Genomic DNA, 12,558 nt, shown 5'->3' with positions numbered 1-12,558 from the left:
GGTGTGTATGGCGCCGTGAATTGTTGGGTGATTCCCCACGTTTTCATTACCTGTTTCGTCTTTCTGCTTGTAAATTGTACGCCGTTGTCTGAGATCAATCGCTTTGGTGCACCTCCCCTCGCCAGTATTTTTTCTCTGAACGCCTTTAGGAATGCGTCAGCTGTTGCGCTTCTTGCCGGTGTGACCTCCACCCATTTCGAAAATTTATCGATAAACACGATTAGTGCGGTGTTGCCGTGCGGCGATCTTGGGAGTGGTCCCACGAAATCGACGCATATTGTTTCCCATGGTGCGTTTGCGATTTTGGTCAGCATTTTGCCTGCCGCTGCTTGTTGCGATACCTTAAATTTTTGGCAGCTTTCGCATGTTCGTACGAATCGTGTTACGTCTCTGCTTAGCCCTGGCCAAAAGTATCGCTGCCTTATTCTGATTTTCGTGCGTCTGATCCCGAGATGTCCGGCTGTTGGGTTTGTGTGATTTTCGGTTAGTACCCTCTGTCTCTCTTGTTTTGGAACGCACAGTTTCCAGGGTTGATCGTCTTCGTCGGTTTGGCTTGGTATGTGTCGGTATAATCTTCCGTATTTTATGGTATAATCCGTAGCTTCTTTTGGTGTCATCTCTACTTGGTTCCATTTGTTTTGATACCAAGCGCATTCTACGATTTCTGCTATTCGGGTTTCTTCGCGTGGTAAGCGGGAGAGTCCGTCCGCCACTGCGTTCAACTTGCCTTTCCGATATCGTATTTCGAATGAGAATGGTTGCAGTCCCAATGCCCATCTTGCTACTCGTCCGGATGGGCTTTCGATGGAATTTAACCATTTGAGGGCTAGGTGATCTGTAATTACGATAAATTGGTAGCCTTCTAGGTACATCCTCATCTTGTGTATACCCCAGTAGATGGCTAGGCATTCTTTTTCCGTTGCGGAGTATTTGGTTTCCTCGCTTTTGAGCTTGCGGCTTGCGTAGGAAATTACATGTTCTCCGTCCGCATTTTCCTGGGTCAACACCGCTCCTAGGCCGCAGTCGCTTGCATCTGTTTGGAGTATGAATGTTTTTCTGAAGTCTGGGCATGCCAATATTGGTGCTTCCGTTAGACACAGCTTTAGATCTTGGAAGCTGTTCTCTTGTGCTTCGCCCCACTCAAATTTTTGCCCCTTTTTTAATAGGTCTTGTAGAGCTTTTGCTCGTTCGGTGTACGCTGGTACGAATCTGCGGTACCAAGATGCCAGGCCCAAAAAACTATGCAGCTGTTTCAGTGTAGTTGGTGCGGTGAGTTCTTTAATGGCCGCCACTTTATCTGGGTCTGTGTGTATTCCTTCCTCGCTCACCATGTGTCCTAGGTATTTAAGTTTCTTTTGGAAAAAGCTGCATTTTGCTGCGTTAATGCGTAGGTTTGCTGTCCGTAGTCGTTCGAATACCGTTTGTAGTTTCTGCATGTGTTCAACTTTCGTCCGCCCAATTACGATTATGTCGTCTAGGTATGCGAAAGCGAATGGTTCCATGTCCGGTCCGATTACCGAGTCTAGGGCTCTTTGGAACGTAGCAGGTGCTGTTGTGAGTCCGAATGGCATGACCTTCCATTGGTACAATCCTCGCCCGGGAGCTGTAAAGGCTGTGTAGTGTCGGCTCTGTTTTTCCATTGGGATTTGCCAATACCCTGACTTTAAGTCGAGCGTGCTAATGTATTTAGCCTCTTTAAGCTGATTTAGAATAAAGTCCATCCGTGGTAATGGTTATGCATCCTTCTCTGTTTTTTCGTTTAACAGTCGGCAGTCCACGCAGACCCTCCAATCTCCGGTTTTCTTTTTTATGAGGACAATCGGTGAGCTGTATTCTATTAGATCTTGCTTTATGAGTTCGCTGATCTCTTTGTTGATGATTTCCATCTGCGCTGGGTTTCTTGGGTAATACCTCTGTTTGACTGGTCTGTCATCCTTCAGAAATATCCGATGTTTCGTAACATTGCTCACCCCTTCAAGAGTGTTGGATTTTTGTACCTCCGTTTTAATCCATTTTTCGATTTCTTCGTCCGTCGGCTCTGTTACTGAATTTCTTGCGCTTTCCTCCTTTCTCTTTGGGTTTGGTTCCCCGTTGAAGTTTACTGTGGCTTCTCCGCACGTTATTGATGTGCCTGCATCCTTTAAAAATTCCATCCCTAGTATGGGGGTGTCTGGTACCCCTGTCATGATTAGGAATGATTGGGTGGTCTCTTTTCCCCCTAGTTCTACTGTTAGTTGGATTCTCCGTGTTGTTCTCCGAGTGCTCCCATCCGCGAGACGGATTAATCTGTTTTCCACTCCTTCGATGCCTTCTTCTTTTAGTTTTTCGGCCGCCCTTTCGTTTATCATGCATCTTGTTGCCCCTGTATCGATGATTACATCCATCAGTTGTGATCCAATCCTGGCCCGTCCTAAAAGTTGGTTCTTGTTAAATATTAGTTGTGTGTTGTCCCGCTCAGCTGGTTTTGGGCCACAGGAGATTCGCGGGCTGGTCCTGCGCCCTGTGCGTTTTCCGGTTGTTTTCTGCAGCAGTCTATTGTGCGTACTCCTTGTTTGTTGCAGGTCCAGCAGTACAGTACGGGTTCCCTGTTGCATGTTCGGGCCTCGTGCCCATAGTTTCCACATCTTTGACATTTCCTTTGTCGGTATTGCGTCCTTTGCCCAGCTGGTTGGTCGTTTTGTGGGTAATTCCATTGGCGACCTGTAACCTTGGAGAGTCCTGCATCTGTCTCAATTTTTTCGAATTCCTCTGTGATGATCATGAATTCCGACAGCGTTTGGAATTCTCTCCTCTTCACGTATAGTTTCAGCGGCAGCCGGCAGTTCTGGTATATTATTTCCAGTTTTTCCTGCTCTGTGTAGGTTCCGAACCTCATTAACTTCCTTATTTCTTGGATATAGTCTCGAACTGGTTCTGTTTCCGCTTGTTTTCGCTCTGCCACTTGTTTTGAAAGCTCCTCTTGGTATCTGGGGGATATGAAGTTCTCTTTTAGTCCGACCTTTGCCTCCACCCATGATGTGACTGGCGCTGGCTTTGTGTGCCACCAGTCTAGCGCGCTTTCTTCCAGGATTATCGGCATTGCGAATACGAGGTGGTCCGGTTCTACCCCGTAGGTTTCTGCTAATTCCTCCATCCTGCTCAGGAATTCTAGCAGCCCTCCTTTTCCTGTAAAGATAAGGTCCCACTTGCGTATTTTTTCTATTATCGCTACTGCTTCTGGTGATCCTTTCTTTATCTGTTTTGGAAATAGCGATTTCTTCCTGCCTGTCCTGGTCTCCCCTTGGCTCTCTTCCATTGTTGGTTTTTGTGGTACTTCTTATGGTGATTGTTGCCTTGGGCTCTTGGTTCTCGGGCTTCTCCCTCGTGTTTGGGTATTTGCTAGTTGTTCTAGCCTCTCTCGAATATGTATTGGGAGGTCTGTTCTCTCCGAAAATTGTAGTAGTTGTTTCTTTTGGGTTTCTAGTCCATCCAGTTTCTCCAATCCGAATTCCTCGCAATAGTTTTGTAACTCCAGTTTCGTTGCTTGGTTTATCCATTGTTTTGCCATCTTGACCTTTGAGATTATGCTTCTTATGCTACCACAACCTGCTCGGGCGCCACTGTGACGCCGCTTCGGCCGGGGTATGCTCGTCGCGCCGGGTTCCACAGAAATTTGTTTGATCTCTGGGTGTGGTAGCTGAAAGAGAGTCTCGTGGTTCAAGAATAAGGCGGGCTTTGAGCGATAATAAAAGAGATAGAGTTATTTTTATTGTTCTTAAAGGTACAAAGTTTGGTAGTTGCGCGGGTGTTTTTCTGCTGGCTCTTCCTTCGGGGTCGTCCTTCGGGTTGGCCGCACGTGGCGGATGGTTGCGTGCGGGTCCTGGTAGTCTTCTGGTCGGTGTCGATTGAGGTCGCGGAGGGTTAATGCGCTCCGAGGACAAATAATGTTGCGGAGGGTTAATGCGCTCCGAGGAGAAATAATGTTGCGGAGGGTGAATGCGCTCCGAGGAGAAATAATGTTGCGGAGGGTTAATGAGCTCCGAGGAGAAATAATGTTGCGGAGGGTGAATGCGCTCCGAGGAGAAATAATGTTGCAGAGGGTTAATGCGCTCCGGGGAGAAATAATGTTGCGGAGGGTTAATGTGCTCCGAGGAGAAATAATGTTGCGGAGGGTTAATGCGCTCCGAGGAGAAATAATGTTGCAGAGGGTTAATGCGCTCCGGGGAGAAATAATGTTGCGGAGGGTTAATGTGCTCCGAGGAGAAATAATGTTGCGGAGGGTGAATGCGCTCCGAGGAGAAATAATGTTGCGGAGGGTTAATGAGCTCCGAGGAGAAATAATGTTGCGGAGGGTGAATGCGCTCCGAGGAGAAATAATGTTGCAGAGGGTGAATGCGCTCCGGGGAGAAATAATGTTGCGGAGGGTTAATGTGCTCCGAGGAGAAATAATGTTGCGGAGGGCTAATGCGCTCCGAGGAGAAATAATGTTGCGGAGGGTTAATGAGCTCCGAGGAGAAAAAATGTTGCGGAGGGTGAATGCGCTCCGAGGAGAAATAATGTTGCGGAGGGTTAATGCGCTCCGAGGAGAAATAATGTTGCGGAGGGTTAATGCGCTCCGGGGAGAAATAATGTTGCGGAGGGTTAATGCGCTCCGGGGAGAAATAGTGTTGCGGAGGGTTAATGCGCTCCGAGGAGAAATAATGTTGCGGAGGGTTAATGCGCTCCGAGGAGAAATAATGTTGCGGAGGGTGAATGCGCTCCTAGGAGAAATAATGTTGCGGAGGGTTAATGCGCTCCGGGGAGAAATAATGTTGCGGAGGGTGAATGCGCTCCGAGGAGAAATCAGGTTGCGGAGGGATAATGCGCTCCGAGGAGGGAAAAGGTGGCGGAGGTTTAATGCGCTCCGAGGAGGATGGGAGGATCGCTGGGGCTGCTGGTGGCTGCTACTGATGCTTACCTCTCCACTGGCCGGAGCCGAACTGATGCTGATCGCTCTGGCGGAGCCCCTTTTATTTCCGAAAAGCAGCTGATCGTACGGTCTGTCCCTAGCGCGTTGTGCTGAGGGGTCCTTAACGCGTTTGTACGGATCGGCTGATAGTGTGCCTGTTAGAGCTTGGGTTATGGTCACACTTGGGGCGGTCAGCTGTGGGTGTGACCGTGGGTGGCTGTGCTACGGGCCATTGGTGGTGATCAGCTGTGGTTGGTTTTATGTATCTTTTATTGTTTGTTTATTTATATTTATTTCTTATGTGGCAGGTCTTCATGTATTTGTCGCTTATGTTCTACTTATCCTACTAATACTTATTTTATAGTCTTCATGGCTTGTCTTGGTGTTTCTAGTGATATTGTTGTGGTGTTTGTGGCGCCGGCGCTTGGTCTTCCTGGCGCTGGGCGTCACAACCAAAATATTGTACAATTTATAAGTGTTTTAAACGGAACGCGATTAAGCAATGTTTTTATATCACGTCGGGGGGTCACCAATGTTTGAGATGCCAAGCTTTTTGGCACCTATTTCGATTCCAAAATAAAAAAGAGAATTTGGTTTAAACTTTATTATATGTATTTACTTTTGATGGCTTAGCGGAAGCCGATTGCTTGCTACTTATGGCCAGATAATTTTATGAGAGGTCGATATGCAGGGGTTATAGGAGGGGGGTTAGCATAGAACTAAATAAACGACGGCGGCAGATCAAAGTGATTTAGCGGGAGAGCGCAGCAGCTCTGCAGAAAGTCAACGTTTGCAAAACCTAGGCGGCTCACTCTGTTTGTACAATGACAATAAAAATAGCAATGATTAAATTTACTTCCTAATTAATTCTTCGGCGGTTGGCCCGAACAGTATTTTAAATTTGTTTGTGGGGAGTGTGGCAACCGACAAGTTTCCCCACTCCTGAATATCTTTAAGTATTTTTTAAAACAATTATGTACAGCTTTTGTTTTTTATATGTTAGTGTAGATGATTGGGTCGTCTGCATAAATTGTTAAACTAATGTTTTTATGCCTAAGAATTATTTTAATAAGTTTGTCGAAAGCAATTATAAACAATACGACGGAAGGAGGGGAACCTTGTGGGATGCCATTGGGAGAGAGAGAGAGTATTATTGATGAAGTTGGACGCCAAGAAACCAAGTGCAAGTATTACAAATCTTTTGTATTTATAAATGTTTGAAAAAATTTAAATGTAACGTATTTTATTGGTATAAAAATCGATGGTGCTTAGGAATCTGTGCATGAACAGAGAAAAAGTGAGCATCTGAGTAAGCAAGTCAACAACTGAGCAATCTATGTGAGCAAGTGTGCAACTGAGCAATCGAAGTGAACAAGTGAACATGTTCACCAAAATGAGCAATGTTTACCCAACACTAGCGGACAAGTAGAAGCGATCATATACTGTACAGACCCTGATATATGCTACCGGAGGAATGCAGTATTTCCCAGGCGCAAGTTTGTACCATCAGCAAAGCAGCCGAGGTCGCTCTGCTTGCAGTACGAGCACACTATGCGGTCAAATATCGACAGTCAGTTCCAGAAGTGACTTGGCGAGCAAGGAGGCACTAGACACCCTAAGCACGACAAAGTCGGTGCAGATCTATTGAGTTCCCAGCCACCGAGGTATCGAAGGAAACGAGACGGCAGACGTTCTGGCTAAGGAAGCCGTAGGGCTGGTGAATAAGAGTACCGAGAACGTGCCTGTCTCCCTTAGAAAGCGACATAGAGAGGCAGTCCAGATTAGAGATCGAAAGCAGGTGGAGTTGTACCTGCAGAATCACGAAAACTATGTACAAAGAACGCACTGGAAAACGCAGCCACTACTTGCTGCACCTACCACGAAAGGACTGCAGATTATTAGTGGGAATACTCAGACAGATCACTGTCTGGCTGCTGCACATGCAACAAAGCTAGGCATCACCAACCGTGACAGTTACAGAAAATGTGATGAAGCTGGGGTCAACTTAACCTATGTTCCACAAAAGAGAAGACAGGAGTGGCTCTGTCGACATAACTTGTCTGTAAGTGCGTGTATAGGGGTAGTTTGGAGACAATGGAAATGACATCTTTGATGGCTTCAACCTGCGTTTGGAACACACTACACTGACCCGGAAGCCTAAAGCAATAACTAATGTTCAACTCGTTACAGTAGACTCCACCTCCCACGCGGTCGTCTATCTTTGAGCCTCATTTGAAGGTCGTGGCTCGCCCATCTCCGAGTCCTCCCTTAGTTAGATTGATACCTTGAAAGGTAATCTGTCCTCTCTTTGTTATTTGCTGGACTCTCGTCAGGATTCTTGAGTGCTAACCGCGGATACTTTCCATAGCTTGGCTTCACTCATTCTGAAGGCGGTAAGTATTGTAACATTCTTTCGCATGAGATCTACGGTCAAGCACGGTATCCAGGGCTTCCCTGGAGTAGTGCGTAGCTCTGCCATGCGTTGAACTCTACGGAGTTTTTTTGAGACTTTTGTCAGTGCCAGAACTTTGTACTTCCTAGTGAAAAGGTCAAGTTCCGTTTTAGACGGATTAACAACGTCTGCGGAAATTTACCGGAGAATGCAAAGGCAACATCGTCCGCATACGCCACCAAACGGCAGCCACCCCCGTTGATCTCCCGCAGCAGCTCGTTCACTGACACGTTCCATAGGATGGTCGAGAGGACTGCGCCCCACGGTGCACCTCTGCTCACAATTCTTGTGTACGTTGACGTCCCCAGTGATGCCTCAACCGTCCTGCATTGTAGCATCTGATTGATTAGGCTCACCGTCCAGGAATCAAACCCCACGTCCGTCAGTGCACGCGTAATAGCGATCGGGAGGATGTTGTTAAAGGCGCCTTCTGGGGGCAGTGTGCGAGGGCTTCCTTGGGAATGAAGACGACTTTGGTCTCAAGCCAGGTGTCAGGGATGTAACCGTGGGAGAGGACTCCCTCGTAAATTCTTTTAAGCCAATTAATGGTTTTTTGTCCAGCGTGAATCAGTTGCGCAGTGATTGTATGGTTTAAAATGTTCTCCTGACTTCTTAGGCAACAGAAGGAACCGCGAAGTAGTTTGGCTGTGAAGATGTAGCGACTCATTGCTGGAGATTGTCCAATACTGGTCGGCATTCTTTAGGTAACCCAGGGGGTGTTGTCTTCAAGACAACTCTGCGCAAGCGCGAAGCTTCTGAGCTATTTATTATTTCGCTTGATTTGTCAAAAGACTGGGGAAATGGGTATAGAGTAAAATATTTAGGGATTCCTCACTGCAGCTAGTCCACATACTTGTGCTAAGATACTGATTACCGTTGATAATGTTCTAGCGAGGGCTTATGAAGATTCAAGGATATGCGCTAGGCATGTAGGCCATCCAATACATTTAAATTTCCTGGATTGATCGTCCTCAGCTGCTGGTTTCCCGATTGCTTATTTGTCATTGCTCGTTGCCTCAGCTAATGAGATGATCTCTGAATATGAGTAATCATTGGAATATAACCAATTTAAGTGAAAGATGGTACGCTAGGTGCACCTGAGGAAGATGTCTTGCTAACTTTGTCCGGAAAGTGCGTAGGAGGCCGGTTGCTAAAATGTCACATTAGCTTCTCTACATTTTAATAAAGTTAATATTTTTGCATGATCTGGCATTGTCAAAACTGTAGCTATTGGTCTTTCATTCTCCTGCTATAATGAAAGTTATCGTCTACTACTTGTGACCTTGAATAACCGAAATTTGGGCAATTTTCTGTTTAGTTTTTATTTGATGGATTTATGTGGAGTTCATAGTTAATTTAACTTAAACCCTGTTCAAATTCATACTCGTCACACAATTAATTTTAAACACTTGCAGTAGGACAACTATTATTTGCCCTTTAACTTTATTTCTAATAGAACTTTCCTTATAAAATCGATTTGACAATCGCTTTCTCTTTAAATTGTTTCGATTTATCTGACCCAAACAAACACACATATATTTAAATAGTCGGAATATCAGGTATATCTCAGTTAATAGTGGAAGCCCAAATTCATATATCACTCTTTTTGCCATCCTCCTTTTCAATATCAGGGTATTCCAGCGTAATGCCCGGCTCACATGTAAAGATAGGACAGCAATAAGGAAAAGACGCGGTTTTGTTGGTCTTTGATGTGTCCAATTTACACTTGTCATTTGCCAGTGGCAGCGGCCCGCAATCCTCAACAAGTTCAAGAAGTCTGTGAATACGTAATATATATATGTATATAAATGCAGCTGTATAAAATAAATGAGTCAAAATATTACTTTGCCTTATTGTCTTCATTTTGTACACAAGTTGAACGACCGCAGAATGGAGTCAAGTCCCATGATTTCCCAGGTTCAACCGTAGCGCAACGTGTAGAAGCAAAGCACATTCCCGGAAAGTCTGAAAGTAATTAATCCAAATGTATACTTGATTTTTCATTTGTTATTTTTATACTGCCAAGCAATGCTCATCCCATAATACATTTATCGATGTCCTCCCTTGAATTTGTACTTAAGTGACTTCCTTAGGCACGTTGCAGAAAACTGTGGTAAAAACTTGTGATCTGATATAATTACATAATTAGAAGACATTCGACCGATCAGTTAGTTAGTGGACGTTAATTAAGCTTGGCATAAAAAGTGTTAAACCTAATATCATATATGAATGTACAACTAAGTGTGCATGCAAAATGGAGTGTATTGAAGTGGAACTAAAATTCAAGGATGCCTCTATCTCACGATATATCACATGTCGATCTTGCACTATCAGTTCACGCACACCATCGATGTTTCGTGACACAACAACTGATTTTAGACGACCTTCACGGAACTTGTTATCGACTGTCGTTTTTGATGGTGCTTTCTCGACATACAAAGAACTAATTTCATCAACATTATTCATTATTCTTTGGATAATCCACGTCGAAATGTGTGAAAAATAACCCAACGACAAACCTTTGGAGAAATTTCCATTTTTTTGACAAATTGATTTTTTAACTGATTATAAACAAAACAAACGAGGTGGAACGTTGTGAGTTGCTGCGGACACCGCAACTCTACAGTTATACCCGATACTAAGTCAGTATGGCTCTCTCCGGCAGACGCCGCTAATATTGAACGACACGACAAAGAGTGCGTGCTAGAGAGACAGAAAATCAGTCTGAGCGTGACGTCGGGGGCTGCGTAGCCACTGCAAATTGATTTGTTCCTTTTGGCTACAAAAATGATCCGATCTGATCCAGATTCAGCAATCTGATAGATATGGTCATTATCTATGATTCTGCGTTTTTAGTTTTCTCGAATGTGCAATATTGTGGATGCAACAGATTTTCGTTCTTTGTGGGGGCGGAAGGGGGTGGGGCGGAATTCTGAGATATACGTTTTATAGTGAGATCTAACAGAAGTGCGGATACCAAATTTGGTTACTCTAGCCTTAATAGTCTCTGAGATTTGTGGATGCCCCAGATTTTCGTCCTTTGCGGGGGCGGAAGGGGGTGTGGCGAAATTTGGACACGAAACGGTCAAGGTCCGATATCACAGGAGTGTGGATACCAAATTTGGTTGCTCTGGCTCTTATAGGTTCTGAGATCCTTGAACTCATATTTTGCAATTGGCAAAACCGACCATGAAACCTGTGTGTTAGAGAGAGACAGAGCGAGAAAGAATGAAATTGTTTTCTTGATTCTGGCTATAATAATTATACGATCTGGTTCAGATTTTGCACTCTAGAAGATATAGTCATCTTCTACGATTCTGTGTTTTTAGTTTTATACTATCTTTAAAAATGTAGATGCCACAGATTTTCGTCCTTTGTGGGGGCGGAAGTGGGCGGGGCGAAGTTTTGAAATATTTTTGTAGCAGTGACATATCACAGAAGTCTGGATCCAAAACATCGTTGCTCTAGCTCTTATAGTCTTTGAGCACTAGGCGCTGAAGGGGACGGACGGACGGACGGACGGACGGACGGACAGACGGACAGACAGACAGGGCTCAATCGACTCGGCTATTGATGCTGATCAAGAATATATATACTTTATGGGGTCGGAAACGATTCCTTCTGGACGTTACACACATCCACTTTTACCACAAATCTAATATACCCCAATACTCATTTTGAGTATCGGGTATAAAAACCAATTTTACATAAATACGTTGTACGTACATATATGCTAAAAAATGACAAAGTTTATTATGGCGTTGTCAGATTTCACTTATTGACATTAGTATTGCCAATTCCCGAAACACAAATAGCAGCCCTCGTTAGCAAACTGTTTTTTGCAGTTAGTAGGTAAATTCTTTCATATTAGTCAGCTTATAAATATTTTATTAGATTAGATCTATATTAAGATATATTCTATATTTTTCCGTGTTACACTTTTTTGTCGATTCTTCCGAGAGCTTTCTTGTTATCACGAAAGTTATGATCTCTTATTTTTTAAATGTCCTGACTGAAATAAAGTGATACTAAAACGCCACCTAAAAATACATTTTACATTTACGTTAAATTATTTCACTGCACTTGATGACCATCCTTTGCCGAATCGATTAATTATGTACACACAACAAGTGTTTGTTGCAACAGTGGTATACGTAATATAGTTGCAATATTAAATTTTGGCTCACATACAAACGACCTTGCAGCACAGATAAATGCAAGCTGGCTTTTTAATATAAATACACACATATGTATGTATATATATACATATACATACACACGCAGTTAAAGCTTTCTGATTTCGTGCGTCGAAAAGCTGTTCGACAAGGGTATGAATCAACACTGATCAGGTAATAATTGCAAAAACTAACATTTACATTCATTTGATGCTTCCATTTTCTGGAAGCGCGTTCTAAAGTTGATTAAACCCCTTTTTCACTATGGTTAATGGACTGACTCACCTCTGAGCACATCAGCCGGAATAAGGCGTTTGTAAATTCGTATTTCACCATCACTATTTGTCTCATCTGATGCCACTTTTTGGTCAGCCCCAGCAATAAAAGGGACCATAATAGTTGTTATGGCAAGAGCCAAAATAAGTGTAAGATGGGCATTCATTCTGGCAAACTAGAAGTTTCTAAAACTGAAATCGCGTTTTGATATTAGCAGCCGCAAATCAAATCGACCATAACAACAATTGGATTAAGAGTAGTAACACTGGAAATCAACAAAACATTTGTCCGTTTGCAGCGAAAGTTAAAAACAAATTGAGACCAGCGGACCTCTCACACCACTACTTATAGTAATGTCGGGTATGCGGAGGTTTCGAGAGTTTAAGCTTTGGCTAGTAGGGTTTGTACTGATGTTGGAAATGAACGTACCGTGGCGATTGGTATGAAAGTTGTTAGAGACTAACAAAGAGCAGCTTTGTGCTTTGCCCGCTTTTGCGTTAGCGTAGAAACACGTCGACAAATATTTTTACATATGTACATATCCATGCGTAAATACTTTTGAAAATACATTCATAATAATGTCTTGACATACATACATATATTTTTTTCATACATATTTTGATGTAATATTTTGAACACTCATGCTGATTTCTGAAAAAAGTACATACATATGTGACAAATCTATATAGTATATGGACCTTGTACATTTATATATATGTACATACATA

General features: G+C 43.6%; 1 protein-coding gene across 1 annotated transcript; it reads right to left on the bottom strand.

Annotated features, from left to right (window-relative positions):
- Positions 1-8,774: 8,774 nt before the first annotated feature.
- On the bottom strand, positions 8,775-12,224 carry LOC108164495. Its single transcript, XM_033394368.1, has 3 exons — positions 11,840-12,224; positions 9,224-9,344; positions 8,775-9,156 (listed from the first exon to the last, which is right to left on the bottom strand). Exons 1-3 carry the CDS (start codon positions 11,994-11,996, stop codon positions 8,970-8,972), a joined length of 465 nt encoding a protein of 154 aa, XP_033250259.1. The 5' UTR covers positions 11,997-12,224; the 3' UTR covers positions 8,775-8,969.
- Positions 12,225-12,558: the final 334 nt, after the last annotated feature.

Source organism: Drosophila miranda, chromosome 5 (assembly GCF_003369915.1).
Source record: "Drosophila miranda strain MSH22 chromosome 5, D.miranda_PacBio2.1, whole genome shotgun sequence".
In the NCBI taxonomy this organism is placed as follows: domain Eukaryota; kingdom Metazoa; phylum Arthropoda; class Insecta; order Diptera; family Drosophilidae; genus Drosophila; species Drosophila miranda.
The sequence above is the reverse complement of the archived record's forward strand: the minus strand, read 5'-3'. Positions and strand labels throughout refer to the sequence as shown.